Source organism: Notolepis coatsorum (assembly GCF_963971535.1).
Source record: "Notolepis coatsorum genome assembly, chromosome: 1".
Classification (NCBI taxonomy): domain Eukaryota; kingdom Metazoa; phylum Chordata; class Actinopteri; order Aulopiformes; family Paralepididae; genus Notolepis; species Notolepis coatsorum.
Genome location: NC_140165.1, coordinates 227,963,996 through 227,983,963, shown reverse-complemented (window position 1 = coordinate 227,983,963; position 19,968 = coordinate 227,963,996). Strand labels below are relative to the sequence as shown.

Genomic DNA, 19,968 nt, shown 5'->3' with positions numbered 1-19,968 from the left:
TAACTGTATAACCAGTGTTGTGCTAGTCACTGAAAATAGTAACTCAGTTACTTTACTAGTTACTTCATTTCAAAAGTAACTCAGTTACTTTATTAGTTACTTACACCCAAAAGTAATGCGTTACTGTGAAAAGTAATGTAGTATAATGTATTGGAAAGTACTGTTGTCCCTGCGTGTCTGGGGGCCACCGGCCAGGTGGCGTGTAACTGTTCCGCAACAGTAAGTGACTTCCGGGGTAGGCCTGATTGGCCCCGACAGGCACGTGACGCGGCAAACTCAGGACGCGCAACGAGGCTGCTGAGAGCTGTCGCGCGGAAATAGGCTGTCTATTGCCATTCTCTAACACAAACTCTAACCTTAACCAGCTCCTTAACAGCGCCTAAACTTAACCGTTCTAACCTTAACCAACTCCGAAACAATGCCTAACCTTAACCTTAACCTTAACCATGCCTAACCTTAACCATAGAAAGAATATTGCCATTCTCTAACACAAACTCTAACCTTAACCAGCTCCTTAACAGCGCCTAAACTTAACCGTTCTAACCTTAACCAACTCCGAAACAATGCCTAACCTTAACCTTAACCTTAACCATGCCTAACCTTAACCGGCGAAAGAATACATGTTAAAAAAAAATCACGTTAAAAAAAATAAATTCGATGGGATTCGAACTTGTCAACAACGGACCGCAGGATCGCAGGACCGCTGCTCTGCGAGGTGAGCTAAAGCGCCAAATGAAAGTCATAGCGGATTTGGACGGTTACATCATTCCGCAAGCTCTGCCGCTCCGCTCCGCGGAGCGTGCCGCGCGGCAGAGAAAGTTGCGCGTCACGTGCCTGTCGGGGCCAATCAGGCCTACCCCGGAAGTCACTTACTGTTGCGGAACAGCTATAAGCGGCCAGGTGCAGGTGTAGGGCGTGTAGATGAAGAGGCTCACAACATGAGTTTGAGTGTCCAAAGAGGTGGAGCCTTCTTTATTGAAAATGGCCGTTCTCTAAAAGCAGTTTCCCACAAAATTGCACTCTTGTAAGATTCTAGAGTACACCACTAGGACAAGGTATACTTTAGTCTCTTGCTAATAATTCAAAAAGTACTGGTTTGACAAGTTCTAGTATGATATTGAAGAAGTTCTTTTTAGCAGGTTTAGCAGTTATAAACAGCAGACAGTCTTCAGCGTTGACGGAGCTTCCGGTTCTGGAATGGCGCATTCTTCTGCTTCTCGTTCGTGTCTCTCCTTCTCCTCCAGCGGCGGTGTCTTTAAAACTATTAGGCCCGCCATCTTGCAAGTGTCGTCATGATGACACAGACACGGATACAGCCAACCAGAGCAGCTGGTGGCCATCTTTGAAAGGTGAGAGACAGATTCAACATCTGAAGAACAAATGCAATCACTGCACCTGGATGAAGCACTTATCTCCTGCATTCCAAACATGTATCACAACTACAAGTTCACCCTCCCAGTCAAGCGACCATTGGAGCTATATTAAGATCAGCTCTGCAGTGGAGAACAGCTCATCATGCAGATCTATGAAACTGTTATTGACTCTCAAGAGATTATGTACACAGTTCCTGTTCACAGCCCAAAGACAAGGTTTGATGAATACCCAGCTCTAGATAATTACAGTGAAGATAATTACACAATGCCCATTTGTTATAATGATCCTGAGAGCTACACAATGAGCTGACGTGCAGAGGCAATATGCCATGCTCACTGCAAGTAACTAGTCATCAATATACCATACTCACGGCAAGTAACTAGTTATCAATATACCATGGTCATCGCAAGTAACTAGTTATCATTATACCATGCTCACGGCAAGTAACTAGTTATCAATATACCATGGTCACCACAAGTAACTAGTTATCATTATACCATGCTCACGGCAAGTAACTAGTTATCATTATACCATGCTCACGGCAAGTAACTAGTTATCAATATACCATGGTCACCGCAAGTAACTAGTTATCAATATACCATGCTCACTGCAAGTAACTAGTTATCAATATACCATGGTCACCACAAGTAACTAGTTATCAATATACCATGGTCACCGCAAGTAACTAGTTATCAATATACCATGGTCACCACAAGTAACTAGTTATCAATATACCATGGTCACCGCAAGTAACTAGTTATCATTATACCATGCTCACTGCAAGTAACTAGTTATCAATATACCATGCTCACTGCAAGTAAGTAGTTATCAATATACCATGCTCACTGCAAGTAACTAGTCATCAATATACCATGCTCACTGCAAGTAACTAGTCATCAATATACCATGGTCACCACAAGGAACTCGTAATCAAGGGAGATAATCAAATTGTTGTCAAATAGATTGTGTTGTCTTGGCACCAGCCAGGCGTTAAGGTTCTAAAAGTTGGACACTCAGAACTACTTACACATCTTATGTTGGAATTATCCATTCCTTAGGGTTAGAAGGGATACATACCAGATACCACAGAGCAAAAGCTAACATGTTCAGTTTAAAGCCTCAAATATATACATTTCTGGTGAGCTGCTTTGTTCAACAATCACAACAAACACCAGAGTACACTATGTACGAGCAGTAGATATGAGCAGTTGGGTTCATACTTCACCTTATAGATCTAATTGTTATATTTCTTAACCACAAAAATGCTTGCTCGTATTGCCCTGATTCTAATGAGGTATTATCTTGATGTTGGGATTAGGTTACGGTTAGGTTTAGGCACGTCGTTATGGTTAAGGGTTATCCTACATTAGTGGTGGTTATATCTGCAAAAGCATAGAAAGTTCTTCCGGCGAGACACTGCAGGTGAATAGTCAAATATACTTTTTTTGTTGATTTTGAGATGTTGTTATATTTTGCTTCCTAAACATGTCTTCTATGAAACTAGTGACAATAAAACGTCAATAACACACATTTAGTTGTTTATTTTACATCATTTTGCCTTATTGCATCCATAAATGTGCACATATTTAATGGGGAAGTGCCTCATTTGCATATATAAACATAAATTTCAGAAAACATGCAATATATTTGTTCTTAGTTTATATGTACATAACAAATTGGGAAAGTTTCATAGTGATATCTATTCAAATATTTTTTGCCTATTAGGGGGTACTACACTGTACTACACTGTTTGTAGCCTGTGTGTAGTTCTGTTCAGTTCAATAACATTATTATTATTATTATTATTCAGTTATCAGGCATATGTTTAGGTTGTCTATTACTAATTGTTTGATTAGGTATTGTGTTTGTAAATATCTGTTTTAAAAAAAAAGTATGGCATTTTACAATACAGAACTTTGAAGGCGTTTTCCCAAAAATGAGTTTTAAGAGTTTTTCCTCATACTCTGAGCCAGAAATCTCCACTTCAGTAGCACTCACATACACCAAAACGTCCAGTTCTATTCATATCTATGTTCTGAAGGTATTTACAGAAGGGTTTGTTGATATCGCATTCATACCCTGATTTATATAACATTTTATTCCTAAAAACATGGCGAAATATGGAATTTTACCATAAAAATGGACTGAATGGAGTATTTTTTGATTTATGGAGTGATAAAAAGAGATATCCAAAATCCCCTCTGTAATAACCTTTGGCTCTAATATGTCAACAAAATGAAACTATAATTTTGAAAATGGCTTTATCCAATGTTCAGATTTCTGTCCTGGAATTATATGCAAATTAGTGCATATTTAAGTAGATCATGCCTCATTTGCATATTTAAACATACAATTTCAGAAAACTTGTAATACAAAAAAGTCTTGTCTTAATATAAGTAATCAACTGGGGAAGTTTCATTGTGATATCTATTAGTAAAAAAATTTACCCTATTCACCTGCAGTGTCTCCCCTTAAAAATAACACACAAAACATAGAATACCATAATGAACTGAAACAAAAACATAAACATATATTATTAAACACAAATTTTTTTTCATTCAATTTGAAAACATCTACATTACTACTTCAATTATATAAGAAATAATCTTTTTCATTTCTAAATACAACTAAACAACAATATAACATAACATTTTAAATGTACTCTTCCATATTTATATACAGTATATAGAACAAGCTAGAAAACAAGAATAAAAAAACATTAAAAAAAGCATTGGTTACTGTAAAGATGAAAATGTTTTCATTAAAAGTTTGTATTAACTAACTCATATAGTACAGTATTTCATAAAATATCCTGAGAAATTAATGAATCACTTGTAATTGTAATGGTTCCAACAGATACACTATGATGTGAATACTGCACATGGAACAATACGCAAAAATATATGTTTGTAGGTACTATACAGTAGGGTGCATACTTTATGAGGCGTCAAGTTACCATGGCTCTGTTGTTACATTTCTCTCTCATTGTTATCCTTGGCACTGGGTTTTCTATCCGCCTTCCAGCACCTCCTGTGGACACAAAACAGCATAAATCCAAACACAGAGAGGTTACACTTTTGGAACAACCCCAACAAATGACTCTTTCTCCTATTTTTCTCAGATTTTTCTCCCCGTCCCAATTAGTCGTTGTGCCAATTCCCCCCCTCCCCTACCTGGTTGTTGTACGCATGTTCTCCCACGAGTCGGTACAAGGGTGTCCTGATGTCGAACACACGCTTCCTCCGAGACGTGCGCCGTCAAGCCAGTGACGCTTTTTTCACTTGGCAGCGAGGACTCTCATTGGTGAAGTGTAACGCGTGGGAGGGCACGCTATCTCCACCAAGTCCTGCCCCGCCTGTAGGCGTCGCTGTCCACAACGCCAGATTCCCACCCGCCAGCTTTCCCACCCCCTAATACTGCCAATTGTATTAGTATGAACGGCCAGCCAAGCTGGTAGCAACGCCGAGAGCTGGGCTCGAACCCAGCGTCTCCTGCGTTGGTGACGAGTGCAATCTCCGCTACACCAGCTGACCGCCCAGGGAGAGGTGTTTTGAGCCAACAGATAGGCTAGCTGGTCCATATCCGCTTCCATTAATTTGTTGGGGGCGACAGTGGCTTAGGAGGTATACCAGTTCTCTGGTAGTCGGAAGGTTCCTGGTTCGGTTCCCGGTTTGGTTCCCTGTTTGATTCCCGCTCCTCCCAGGCAGCGTGTCGATGTGTCCTTGAGCAAGACACTTAACCCCTAATTGCTCCCAATGAGCAGGTTGGCACCTTGCATGGTTGCCTCCACCATCGGTGGGTGAATGTGAGCAACAAAATTATATGTAATTCTTTTTTCTTATTATTAAAAGTTAAGCGCTTTGGATAAAAGCGCTATATAAATGCACCATTTACAGTACCATTTTTGTGCTAAGCTAGACTAGCTTGCAGCCAGATAGCGAAAGTTATCTATCTTCTGAGGGCATTTCCCATAATGTTGGCGTGTTTGTTTGACCTGACGTTCTCTGGATATGCTTACATGGTAGCAGCAAACTCACCCCTTGACTTTCTGCATCTGCTCCATTGTGTCTGGCAGGACTTTGCTGAAGGTCTCCGGCAGGAAGATACTAGCCAGAGATGAGACCAGGGCTAAACATCCCATGATGATATAAGGCAGGACTTTGTTGTATTTACCTGTAAATCAGAAAAAATCATATTCATCAGGTTAGAAAAGTTGGTCCAGTTTTGAGGGACAAACAATGGAGCACCACTTAATGACCAAACATGGCACTGCAACTAAATAACAACACACAAATACAATAGGCTCAAATGTGACTGTTACACCATCTCCCCAGATGCAAATCTTACCCAGAAATATGATATAGGGTGCAGCGATGCTCCCAATACGAGCAACGCTGGAGCACAGCCCTGCAGCCGAGTTCCTGATCACGGTCGGGTAGATCTCAGCCGTGTAGATAGTTACGATGCAGAACAATATGGTGAAAATCATCTTTCCCATCATCTCTATCGCTATGGCAACAGACGGGAGACCTGCGATGTAAAGGTGGTTAAAGAAAGAGAAAGAGATAAATGTAAACGCATAAAGCATTTCATCACAAATCAACACACAAATGTTCTTGTTTGTGTGAGAGTGTGAGAGTTGTGTGAGAGTGTGAGAGAGGAAGCGTGAGGACATCTGTGTGGTTTCTCATCACTGATTCTACAGCATGCAGAGTAAATGAACTGCTGCTGATTGGGAATTACCCCATACTTTTGATAGTTTGTGAGTTAGCTGATGTCAAACTTTATTTAGAAAATTATAATACTAATGAAAATATTATTATTTTATATTATATATTATTATTTATAAAGTATGTATTAATGTATTATTCCACCTCTGGGAGATGGTAGGCCAAAGAGCCTGTGTTTTGTTTAGCTTTTGTCTGATGTGTAGGTTGGACTTCAGCGGGTATAGGGGGAGGGGTTACTAATGCTGGCCTCACCTCAGGCTCTGCCAAGAGAGGTCTGGAGAAATCCACAGTATAATAAGTTACTAACGTATATGCGTGACCAAAGAAAAGTAAACCAAACACAACACCAAGCGGGGCTCTTTTGCCTTGAGGTCGCTGTTCGATGGCATTACAAAGTCTACCCCACTTACAATAGTCTCAGAAAATACTAACTGTGAGGAATAAGCTGAATCAGGAGAAGTCCTCCGCCAATTACTTGCAAAGATGATAGCACAGGTCTTCTTCGACATTTCCTGATAAGCACCATTGCGACAATGTAGGCTGGTACTTCAACAACTGCTGACAGGAAGCAATTTAAATGGGGATTCCCAGACAGGCTGGTAGAATTCAAAGACAGCCCAAAGTAACCCATGGTCGATGCAATCCTAAATTGAAAGAAGAAAATATAAATTGTGGATGAATCACTTTGTGGCATTAATGAAATACAACATTGTGAAATGTCTTCATTGAACATAAACATTAAACATATTAAACATATTTTGTATTTAAGTTATGTACATTCATTACAAATTATGCCACATTTCACAGACACTAACCATGACAGCATACAGATCAGAGTGATGCATCTTATATTGTCGTTCTTTAGAAGGTGAAGTATGTTGGGTGTCTTTGTTGGTTGGTCCTTTACATCAAGCTGGTGGTTATGCTATAAAGAACAGGGAATAATATGTTGTACAAATACTTTGAAGCTATAAACCAACAACACTAATACAATTAGTTTACTTATTTTGAATACATCTTACCAATCCAAGTACAGTAACAGTCACTGATGATCATTAAAAGCACCATTTCGGGGCGCCCCAGTGGCGAACCACATATTCGTTATTTGCCGAATGTCTTCCCCCCACTCTGTCTCCCGTTACTCCTCTCTCTCTCTACTGGACTGCCCAGTAGTAAAAAGCGATAAACGCTAAAAAATATATCAAAAAAGAAAAAGAAAAATCTACCATTTCAACAATCCCATCACTTCCTTTAATCTGTGGAAAATGGAATTTTTTTGCAAATAAACTAGGCTGAATCCAATTTTAGTTATTTACTCTCCAACACCTCTTTGATGATGATATGATATGATATTTTCATTTATAATGCGCCCCCCCAACCAATTTTTACTTCGGCCCGGGGAAGAAATTATATGAATAAATAGACAGGACAATGGAGACAGGGAACCAGGCAGACGGACAGACAGAGAACATAAGTACACCTCAGACACACAACACAACAGCAAAGTAACTCAGTGATTATCTAGAGCGAAAAGGTGGGTTTTAAGCAAGGCCTTGAATGTCTGTACGGTGTTGGCAGACTTGATATTGAGAGGGAGCTTATTCCACAGTGTTGGCGCCATCACTACAAAGGCCCGGAAACTCTTTGTCACCAGTTTCTTGTCTTGTATTAAATATGCTGGTTACTTTAAAATAATTAATAGTTGTAAAACTACTTTTGCAAACTGGGCAGTACATTAGACATTCAGCGTTTCTGGTTCAACAAAGCACAGCTAATTGATTGATCAAAGACAATCTATTGCTTGTGACCCCCCTATGACATCACAAATGCTAATAATTCTGAACAACAAGCCTAAGCTTTTTAATCTGAAGACTTTGACCCATGGCCAAATGGCATGGAGTATCTATGAAATTTTCTCTCCCAGCACATACTGTAAATAATATTCAGATTGCCAAATCCATAAAGTCTAGGTAAAACCATTTGTATTGTCCCATTTAATCCTTAAGATTATATAAAGAAATACCATATATTACACTTTTTCTCACTGCTTTTTTTTCTTAATAATAGCAGAATTTCTTCGTAATAGCCATTCAGTGTATTTGCATTCTATAAACGCTTCTTTATATAGTTTCTGCTGGTAGTGGCATGGTCAGCCATTCCCGCCAAAGCTGGTGTAAGCCAAACTTACAGAACATTATCTATATCTGTACATATGCCTTACCTATTCTTACTAGTTACGCTGCTGGCCAGGTATAAAGACGGTATGGTAGTAGTCATATTCGCCAGCAGCATAACTAGTAAGAGTAAGTAATATATAGATAAAGTATCTACACTACAGGTATGTAAAAATTATTATATGCAGGTATGTACTGTATAGACATGTATACTGTATATATATATATATATATATATATATATATATATATATTAGGGATGCTCGATATTGGCTTTTTTACCGATACCGATATACCGATATTGTCCAACTCTTAATTTCCGATACCGATATCAACCGATATCACATTTTAATGCCGATATCGGCCGATAATATCGGTAGGCCGATAATATCGGACATCATTTCTATAGAAATGAAAAAAAAAAATAAAAAAAAAATATATATATATTTTTTTGAAAACCGATACCGATATACCGATACCGATATCGGCCGATAATATCGGACATCCCTAATATATATATATATATATATATATATATATATATATATATATATATATATATATATATATATATATATATATATATATATATATACAGCTATTGTACATGCTATCATACATAGTTATATGGGTTATACGCATCACCGGTACACCACTCCCTGCAATTGAGTCTATCCATCACAAACAGTGTCTGAGGAGGGCATGCAGCATTGTCAAGGACACCTCTCATCCCAACTGCCTGGGCTAGTAACAGGTTGAAGATGTCAGTTAAGACCTCAGTCAGCTGCTCAGTGGCTTTATAGTCTGTGATGGCCTGGATGCCTTGCCACATGTGTGGGTGTCGGAATTGTTGAAGTGCTCGTCAACCCTTAGCTTGTGGCTGTGCTTGGCCTGCTTGATTCTCCTATTCGGGTTAGCCCTGACAGAACAGTATATAATAGGCCTGCGTGTCACCAGATCTAAAAGTGGTGTCACATGCCTTTAGCAATATACAGACCTCTCTGTTCATCCACGGCTTCTGGATCTAGTCAACAATGGAGGAGGTGTAGGAGTAATGTCAGTATGTGAGTCCAGGGTGGAAAACATACTCCAACCAATACATTGTTGGAAAGTTGAATTTGCCGCCTATCGATCATCGACCCACTCAACCTATTGCGTGCTTCCAGTCTAGAGTTACAAGACAAAATATCCGACGAGCGTCAATTGACAAGCCATTCGGACAAGTGACCACGTCTGGTTTGGTCACTGCTGATGGCGAAAATGATTGACCACCTTTGTAGCCAATGAAATTCTGGAGACAACACTATCCCATGCGGGGGCTGATCGCAACGAGAAAGGGGTAGAAGAAGCCAGGGAAGTCCTTTGTTTTGACTAGAGCCTCGGAATCAATGGAAAAGGACGGCCATTTTGGATCATCATGCCGAATTAACACATTACAAAAACCTTTGTAAAACACAAATTCTCAGTGGGGTTGTTATAAAATTTGGACCTGTACTAGATAAAACTTCAGGCTATGCATCTGGCAACAAGTAAACAGGAATGTGAGTACACAAATCTACTTCAGTGTGTTCAAACCTCTTTAACACTATTTCATTATCACTCAGAATTATCACAGAGTGATTATTCTTTGTTGTGGAAGATATATCAGAATGTTTCCTTTCAAAAGAGACCAGATATGCATGTGCTATAAGTATAAAGTATAATAAATCGCAAATTACTTTGGGTATTCAATCACCAGGCGTGTGTGTTGCAAAACTATAGCCTCATTTTTGCCCGATGCATAGTGGTTAAAACCGGTATATTGTATATTACTATTGCACTTCACTGTTACACTCTGGTTGGATGTCAAACTTATTTTTGTCGTAATATACTTGTGCTGTATAATGATAATACATTTGAATCTAATCAAAATCTCAATCTAATCTATGCAGCATTACCAAGTATTATGAACAGTTTGTCTGTGGTGACATTCCAAGGCAAAATATAGTTACTGTACTATTCTCTTTAACTTTCTTTTTTTTGCCTTTCTATCTTTTCCCCATCCCTAATTCCCTTCCTGGTCATTGCGTGCATTGCCCTACTGTCGGTCTGGGGAGGGTGTAGACCAGGGGTTCCCAATACATTTTCTGCCCGGTCCACTTTTCTAGGATTCAAATGACTTGGCTTGAATTTTTTTTTACAACCTATGTTTTGATAATGCGTTATTAGATCTACAACAGAACCGCTATGCTATAGTAACGTGCCAGTAACATGGTAGGGGTGCCAGTATATGGCCAGTATATGCCAGTAACGTGGTAGGGGTGGAGCTGGACTCTCTAGCGGTGGTGGCGGAGAGGAGGAGCCTTGCTAAGATCCACGCCATCATGGACAACCCCTCCCACCCACTATACACAGACTTGGCTGATAGAAGGAGCATGTTGAGTGTTAGACTCCCAAGATGCAACACTGAACGGCACAGGAAGTCCTTCATCAGCTTTAAATACCTGGGGGTCCACATCTCAGAGGATCTGACATGGTCAACACACATAGACACAGTAGTAAAGAAGGCGAAGCAGCGCCTCTACCACCTGAGACAGTTAAGGAAGTTCAGAGTATCGGGGAAGATACTCCAGTCCTTCTACTCAGGAGCTGTAGAGAGCATCTTGACCGGAAACATCACTGCCTGGTATGGAAACAGCACGGCACAGGACAAGAAGGCCCTACAGAGAGTGGTGCGCTCAGCCGAGCGTACCACGGGTATTGCACTACCTCCCCTGCAGGTTCTATACAACAAGAGGTGCAAATCCAGAGCCTGCAGAATAATGAAAGACCCCCACCACCCCAATAACAGCCTGTTCCAGCTGCTGAGGTCAGGCAGACGCCTGCGAACCCCAGCTACTAGGACAGAGAGGCTTAGGCTCAGCTTCTTCCCCCAGGCCATCAGAGCCTTGAACAATGAACATTGAGTGCCACAGAACACTGAACTATCCACACACAAGCACACATGAGCACACACACGACACGCACGCACGCTGTGCACGCTCACACACTAGCAGCCACTTTAACACTTTAACATGAGCGGGCACACACTCATGCCACACACACCCACTTATGGCCAAAAGGAAAGGCCACTTTAAATTAGTATAACAACAGTAACAGTGTATTGCACTACCAAAGCTACCTAGCATGTCCTATATGCTCTGTAAATAACTATGTACAGATACCGAGATGTCACACCATGTTACCTGTTACCTGTTTATTGCACAATGTTGTTTTTATTGGATTCTATTATATGTTGTACCACTGTATTGCACATTGTTGCGGGCAAGACCACCCGCATTTCATTGTATACCTGTATGCCGTGACAAATAAAACTCTTGACTTGACTTGACTTGATTTCAACAGCCATCAGACTTTATAACGCATCACTGTGCCTCACTACATCACTGAGCACAGGGTGACAGTACTATCTAATCTTCCTGGACTTTTACTTTACTTTTAAATCAACATTGTACAATTTTACACTTTTTACTGTACACTTACTGTATATCTCTGTATATTTTGACAATATTTTATATTTTAGAATGTATATACATTTTACAGTTTGGCTCAGTACCAAGGAACGGAGGATGTGCGTTATTTATTTTTCAGAATGAATATACATAACATAGAAAAATGTATATCCCGGACTGTATTTTATTCGTATTCTGATTTTTATTGTTATTCGTGACTTTTTATTCTGACTACCTAAATGTTTATTGTTTACTGTGAGCGATCTGTAGTGCTGAATTTCCCTCGGGATGAATAAAGTATTTCTATTCTATTCTATTCTATAAGGCCGATAGCGGAACGTTTTCGTTTTTGAGGACTTTGCTAAAGAAATAGAGTAACATAGGTCTGAACTTGAGTTGTAGAAAAATGTGTTACTCGCGTTTTTCTGTAGTAGTTAGTAGTCCAGAAGTAGTATTTCCAAAGAAATATAAATGAAATAACACCCTGGATCCATAGCCTGAAGTCTTGTAGTACATGTCCAAATTCCATAGAAATCCGTTCAGGAATGAGTGATTAGAAGCGGTTTTGGTAAAATGTGAGAGAGCTCAGAAAACGATTTTCTCATAGACTGAACAATACACAAGACCTATCTCAAACCCTGCCCCTTTTCTTGATCCTCCAATCACAGCTGTCGTGAAGTCCGAGGTAAGCGACAGCTGTGATTGGAGGATCAAGAAAAGAGGGCAGGGTTTGAGATAGGAAACTCTACATTTCAGTCACCATCCATAGTTTAGCTAGCGAGAACGAAGGCTATGATGACGTTTCGCTTTTAATGCGATTTGATTGGTCTGAAGCCAAATCTCATCTGCTTCCCTTGGTGGGCGTTTTGATGTGCACTGGTGAGGCGGAGGCATTGGTGGAGGTGTTTCCTGTTTAGAGCCCAAGCTTAATCTTGATTTACCGGTTGAATGCCCACCATCCACTTCAATGTTAGCGTTAATAACGCCTAATCTATGTTTTAAATTATGGCTATGTGTCTAATCTGCCCGTCGCTTATCAATGACTCGTTTTCCAGTCAACATTGTCGAAGCGGATTGTTTTTGTATCGGTTCATTTTCGTTTTATAGCATTTTGAAAAGCCCTCGTTTTCAAGGAAAATAAAAAGATTCCATGATAAAACGCCCTGTACTGGAATATTCTAGAATACACAAAAACGTTGTCATTTTTCGGCCTATTTATGAATCGTTTTCAAATAAACGCTAGATTATCGATAGTATATGTGTACGTATGCACGCTGGGGCCGCAAGCTGAAAATCGATTCTCTGATTTCCTCAAAGCGATCGCGCGCACACACACACACACATAGGGCAACCGCTGAGATCTCAGCGAATACAACTCTGATTATCCCAAGACTGGTAAAATAGATTCCTTACCTCAGATCAGATGTTCTCCAAAAAGATCATTCCAATTCCTGATCGCCATTCCAAAAATCGATCACTACTGTCTACTATCGATTGGCTACTGTGAATATATATTCCAGGCTGATTCCCGTCGCGCGATCACTTCCATGTTGAGCAGACGGCTTGCCACAGCTCAGGTAGCCAGCTGGCCCGCCTCTACATATCACTGATCCCAGGTCAGTCTAAGCGACTGACGTGCAGTTTTCAGGGATAGACGATAGGGGGCGCTTTTTTCCATTCTGAGCTGCTGGAGGAGTTGGTGTACCAACGGGAGACTCGGTTGATGAAATATGAATTCAGATCGCTAATAAAAAAATAAAACGATAATTGTCGTCGTGGGCATTCAGGGGGGGGGCTGATAAAACGTCATGACGTTTTGGGCATTGAAAGTGTTAATAAAAGTTATCTGCGCTACGAATTTCATAATAAAAGCGGACGCTATTTTTATAGGAGAAACATACTGTAGTATTTATTCTTTCCTCGTTTGATCAAATCTGTAAGGCCCGACAACACACGTTAATGTCCCCATGGGCCGGACACATCTTCTTTAACACTTTCGCGGCCACTGGGATGAGTCTAATTAATCTCAAGAGGACCAGGATATGTAAACAGACGTGGGGCTGTTTGTAGAGCTAAATCTATACTTATAGTATTGCTATCTGTCCATTCTCATTGTGAATAGGAGATGATTGTGGACTTCAGGAGGTCGGGGGTCAAGGACTACAGCCCCCTCAGCATCGACGGGGCACCGGTTGAGAGAGTGAACAGCTTTAAGTACCTCGGAGCCTACATATCCGAGGACTTGACATGGACCACACACATTGACAGTGTTGTGAAGAAGGCACGACAACGCCTCTACTTCCTCAGGCGCCTAAGGAAGTTCCAAGTCAGTCAGAAGATCCTTAAGAACTTCTACTCATGTACAATAGAGAGCATCCTGACTGGCAACATCACCTCCTGGTTTGGGAATAGCACTGCACAAGACCGAAGCAGACTACAAAGAGTGACACGTTCAGCTGAACGCACAATTGGAGGGGGGCTCCCCACCCTCCAGAATATTTACAACAAGCGGTGCAGGGGCAAGGCTAAGAGAATCATTAAGGACTCCAGTCACCCGAACAACTGCCTCTTTGAACTGCTGCGGTCAGGCAAGTGATACCGGAGTCTCAAGGCGAGCACAGAAAGACTATCCCCAGGCCATCAGGCTGCTCAACGAACAATGAACACTACACAACAACCATCAAACGCACATAGCACACACATCCACACGCACACACTCACTTTAAACAAACACACTGTAGCACCCACTCCACACTTTATAGCACACACTCACTTTAAACAAACACACTGTAGCACCCACTCCCCACACTTTATATTTATTGATAAAGGATTGCACTACAACTCGTACACCTTACTGTAAATTGTACCTAAATTGTACCTCATCCCATTTCTGCTTTGCACTATATAGTATTGTATATTAGTACACTGCATAGTATTGTATATTATATGGTAACTCAGTTACGTCTATTCTGCATCGAACATTGTACATATGTCTATACTGAACACTGTGACCTCATTTTCTACTTCTAATTTACATGCTATACTATGTTATTTGATACTTATCTTGTCTAGCACAGTCTCTGGAGCGTAACAGTAAGAAGCATTTTGTATGAAAGTATTCTGTACTTCTGTATGACAACTATTAAAGAAACTTGAAACTTGAATTGAGATCATAAACCGTCCCTTCAAAATGGCTTAAAGAAAAAAAAATCATCAATACGTTCTCATTTTATAGCGCTGTGAATATAAGCATTATACCGGATTTGGCCTAGTATATTTCCTGGAAGCCGAGATAATTGGCTAATACTGTAGCTAATAACGTTAAATCCAATGGCATTTCGGTTATAGATACGCTCCAGTTAAAACTCAAACTGCATATGATCGGCACGATCCTCACGCATGTATGCATGAAGGGGGGGGGGGGGGGGGGGGGGGGGGCGGGGGACGTAGTTTCTGATTATTGATTAACACTTTAATCGCCGATGACGTGTTTAGACGTCATTCCTAGCCATGCTCATTCTGCCGAAGACGCCGTAACTCGTCTTTGATATCAATAATTCAAAAATCAAAATCATATTTCTCCTCCGGAGTCATGAGATGTACTGGTGAGCTCCACTCAACTGTCTAACGGTTCAAGAGCGCCATCCGGTGGCCGGGAGGGGCGCGCCAAACAGGAAGTGCTCATCCGTCCGGGCACTCGCGATCGGTAGCCGGACCCCATCTCAACACACTGGATAATCAATCGCTCCCCCTAACTCAATAAACAACGTTATTTGGACGTATATAGTATTATACAACCTGGAAATGGTACATCAGGATCAACATCCCATAATCGAAAACTGTCTACTCCACGCTCATCCCCCAATGGTGCAAGGAACATATGGTAAGATCCAGCGTTATTTTCTAACGTATTCCATATAAACTGCTCTGATGACCATATGACCCACACTAGACGAATGTAATAACGTTGCCCACGGAATTATAAACGCCCCCTCGCCCATCCGGTCAATATCAGATGATACGTAGTAACTTCTAGAACCACGTCCAGTTGAAATGTTTCATCTGGCAACGATCGCTATCAAACTGTATTTGATCATCAATATAATGCATTTGGAGCTATAAATCAAGTTCTGGAGAAAGCTGCAGAAAACGATAAAAACATACTTTAGACCAGGGAGGGGCAACTGGCGGCCCGCGGGCCGCATGCGGCCCTCACCGACGTTCCATGCGGCCCCAGGCCAATATATAAAAAAAAAAAAAAAATTATAATATTTTTTTATTTTTTTTATTTTTTTATTTTTTTATTTTTAAATTTTTTTGTATTGTATTCGACTAAGAAGAGTTGGCAGACAACTATGGCTCCTTTCGATCGATTAGTCGACTATTTGACTAATAGGGGTCAGCCCTAGTGTGCACATATTCAACGCTGTTGAAAGTGCCGTGCAGCAATATGGGGGTTTTGATAAACTGTCGGCTGTTGTTACCGATGGATTCGCCGGGCTTCTAAGGCAGAGTGGCGTTGAGTGTCCAATGCTGCACTGCATTATACATCAGGTAAGTTCGCTAACATAATTTCCATCTATTGTGCGTCACTATAATGACCAATGCGAGTCGAGTGTAGTCAAATTATATGCGAGAGTCGTTAAATCGTTTTTCTTTTTTTTTATCTGATATAGGAGGCTCTCTGTGCCAAGAAGTTTGAATACAGCCATGTTATGGATTTGGTTACCAAGGTTACCAATCTAATTCGTGGAGGCAACAGGTCACTAAACCATAGAAAGTTTGTCTCCTTTTTGGAAGAGATGGACACTGATTATGGCGACTTGCAGCTACACACAGAAATCCGATGGCTGAGCCGTCGGAAAGTACAGGAGCGACATTGAAACACTGCAAATGCAATTCAATGATCGGTTTGAAGATTTCAACGGCATGCAGTCACGGATAGCGCTGTTTGCCGGCCCCCTCACCGCTACGGTGTCAGAGCAGCCCCCACCGTTGCAGCTTGAACTGTGCGAGCTACAGTCAGATCCTTTTTTTCAAGCAAAGAGAAATGAGAGGGGAATTTCGTTTTGGAAACTGCTACCTGAGCACCGCTTCCCACTCCTCAGGGACTTTGCCCTCTCTATGGCCAGTATGTTTGGGAGCACATACATACGTGAGAGCAATTTCTCAAACATGAAGCACATCAAGTCAAAGGAGAGAAACAGGCTGTCGGATGAAACATTATTTCATCTGATACAGATTGCATGCACAAACATTGAAGTTGACATTCCTGCTATTGTGCGCCAAATGGAGAGACCACAAGTGTCTCATTAAAGACAGGGGGGGGAGGAGATGATGAAGAGGTGTAGAGGGGGGGAAGGAGATGATGAAGAGGTGTAGAGAGGGGGGGGAGAGATGATGAAGAGGTGTAGAGAGGGGGGGGGGGGGGAGATGATGGAGAGGTGTAGAGAGGGGACCATTATTATTATTATTATTATTATTATAACCATTATTGACCCACTGTGGGGCGAGGGTGAATGTCATGCCAGTTTGATAAAGGGTCAATGGGAGGCATGTAGTATTGCACTTTACTTTACTTGCACTTTACTTGTTTACTTTTGTAGTGTTCAGATAACACTAATAACACAAACACAAAGCAGCATTCCTGCTGCATTTCACTACAACAGTAAATCAAAAGTGAAATAATAAATGATTTTGTTAAATGTATAAACTTGTATCCTGCTACTAAACAAAACATCCCTGAGTGCTTCATATCCATAACATGCATTTCAGTGTTATAATGTTTTGTTTAGTAGCAGGATAAAAGTTTATACATTTAACAAAATAATTTATTATTGCACTTTTGATTTACTGTTGTAGTGAAATGCAGCAGGAATGCTGCTTTGTGTTTGTTGAGCAGTGGGCTTTAAGTTCATAAATTAATTTTATTAGAAGCCTTAATTATAATTGATCATTTTTGTATATATTTGGGGTTACAGCAATACTTTTAAATTCAGCTGTTTATAAATTCATGAAGTTGAAATTGCATTACTAAATGCATTTGAAATGGAATAAAAACAAAGTTACAACAAATTATAATTGTTTATATACCTTATTTATCACATCTGTGACTATTATGGGCTATTTGAGTGATGGGGTACTACTGGCGGGACTGCCGATAAACAATGCGGCCCCCCAGATTGATTGTGGACATTTTGTGGCCCTCACCATATACAAAGTTGCCCACCCCTGCTTTAGACCATATTTTAGTATGAATATGTGAATGAAAAAGTATATCGTTGCTACACCCTGAACAATGGATATAGGACATTGAATGGGCCATAATAATGGCACTTTAGCAATAGAATTTAAAAAGTTATAGCCCTGCAAAGAAGGGGAACTTCTCCATAGACAAATAGAGCTGGCTAGGGATGGTAAATTATGAATTTGAACAATGGCGATCAAAGTGTTAACAATAACCGATCGGGATGTACTTTACGTGAAAATATCTTACCGTGGTCCGGTGGGATCCCCCCGAGCATTTCCCCGTTATCGATCGCCATCTGGTAGATCGATATGTCCATTGGCTGATGATAAATCCCCTTATTGCATGGTGAAATCTGCGATGCAAAACGTAATCCAAGCTACAGGCTGCAGATCCAGAATCGAGCTAACATAAAACTCCATTGAAAGTAAAAAAAATAATAGTCCACCGTTCGGCCACAGGGAACACTGCATTATCGCGATAGCGCCCCTAAGAGGATCTGGCCGGTATTGCACCTTCTCGAATTCAAAGAGTAGGGTATATCTGCAGTGACGCTCGGCGACCTTGAATAGGTTATTAAAATGGAATAAAAGCAATAACAACTTGCCAAGGATTTATCCGTGCTTCTGTCCACAACGGGTGGAATCGAAACACGGATATATACGTTGTTCATTGTGTTAAACAAGTCAAGAAGAAACATCACAATAAGTCAAGAAACAAAACAAGAACACCATAAGGTCCAACAAATTTAAAATAAATGCAAAATAAATGAATGCAATGCGAACACTTCCAGACGTACCCCACGCGAAGGTAAGGAAAAACTCACTAAAACCTAGCAATAGGAAAAAATGCACCACAGGCAATGTGGAGGAGAGAAACATTAGAAGGGCCCATTCAAGTGGGGATCTCCCTTCTTAGATGTCGGTGATAGTAGTGTTGCAGACGGACAGTTGGTAAGCATGCACTCATGTGTGTAGTGAAACACAGATGAGTGCATGCAATAGCAACTGAACATTTAGAAACATTTATTAATCTAACTTTGCCAGGCCAAATTATGATGTGGCCCGTGGGCCGCCTATTGGCAACCCCTCGTGTAGACTGCCTCCTCCGATACATGTGGAGTTGCCAGCTGCTTCTTTTCACCTGACAGCAAGGAGTTTCGTAGGAAAACGTAACGTGTGCTGAGGTTCACGCTATTTCCCCCAGATCTCCATCAAAGACCACTGCTGAACAGACGCCCCGGCCGCGTGAATACTTTGGGCAACCAACATGTCCTTCCGCGTTTCTCTGATTGGCCAGCGATCGGCCAGCCCTCTACGCTCGTTTTCCCTGCACGCCGGTAACGCGCGCATGCGCATTTTCTTTTTGACGGCACTCACACGCCGCGCGAGGCTAATCGCGGAAATGTAATGTTATGTTCGAATCCGTAGAATACATATTTATCAAAACAACTACCAGATTCACTCATAACGTTATTTCGCGTGACAACACAGCCCAGCTGTCAGAAACTGTACATTGTAACGTTATATAACATAACGTTATATAATGTTATTTCACGTTTTATTCATAACGTTATTTCGCGTGACAACACAGCCCAGCTGTCAGAAACTGTACATTGAGGGGGTTTGAATCACTGTTTACACTCCCCACTTACTGTACCATGTACTACATATAGGCGTTGGAGTATATAGTATATAGCGCGGCGTATATTGATGCAGGTACAGTAGGTATTATCTGATGCAGCTAGGTATTATCAATCACTGTACATTGAGGGGGTTTGAATCACTGTTTACACTCCCCACTTACTGTACCATGTTCTACATATAGAACCTCATCTCATGCAACGGTTTGAATCAAAGCCCTATCGAAAGTACTCAAGCTCTATACTGTCTTTAACTATAAATGTGTACACTCCCCACTTACTGTACCATGTTCTACATATAGGCGTTGGA

At 40.9% G+C, this 19,968-nt stretch overlaps 1 protein-coding gene across 1 annotated transcript in view; it reads right to left on the bottom strand.

Moving 5' to 3' along the window:
* Positions 1 to 1,072: 1,072 nt before the first annotated feature.
* The window catches only part of LOC311224172 (solute carrier family 22 member 4-like), a gene marked incomplete at its 5' end in the record, with an annotated part of 32,438 nt that continues 13,542 nt past the window's right edge, over positions 1,073 to 19,968 (bottom strand). The window contains 6 exons of the mRNA XM_084309045.1: positions 1,073 to 1,340; positions 4,331 to 4,404; positions 5,412 to 5,547; positions 5,722 to 5,904; positions 6,537 to 6,748; positions 6,920 to 7,029. Of these exons, the coding sequence (XP_084165171.1) occupies positions 4,344 to 4,404; positions 5,412 to 5,547; positions 5,722 to 5,904; positions 6,537 to 6,748; positions 6,920 to 7,029 (702 nt within the window). The 3' untranslated portion in view covers positions 1,073 to 1,340; positions 4,331 to 4,343. The remainder of the gene's footprint in view (positions 1,341 to 4,330; positions 4,405 to 5,411; positions 5,548 to 5,721; positions 5,905 to 6,536; positions 6,749 to 6,919; positions 7,030 to 19,968) is intronic.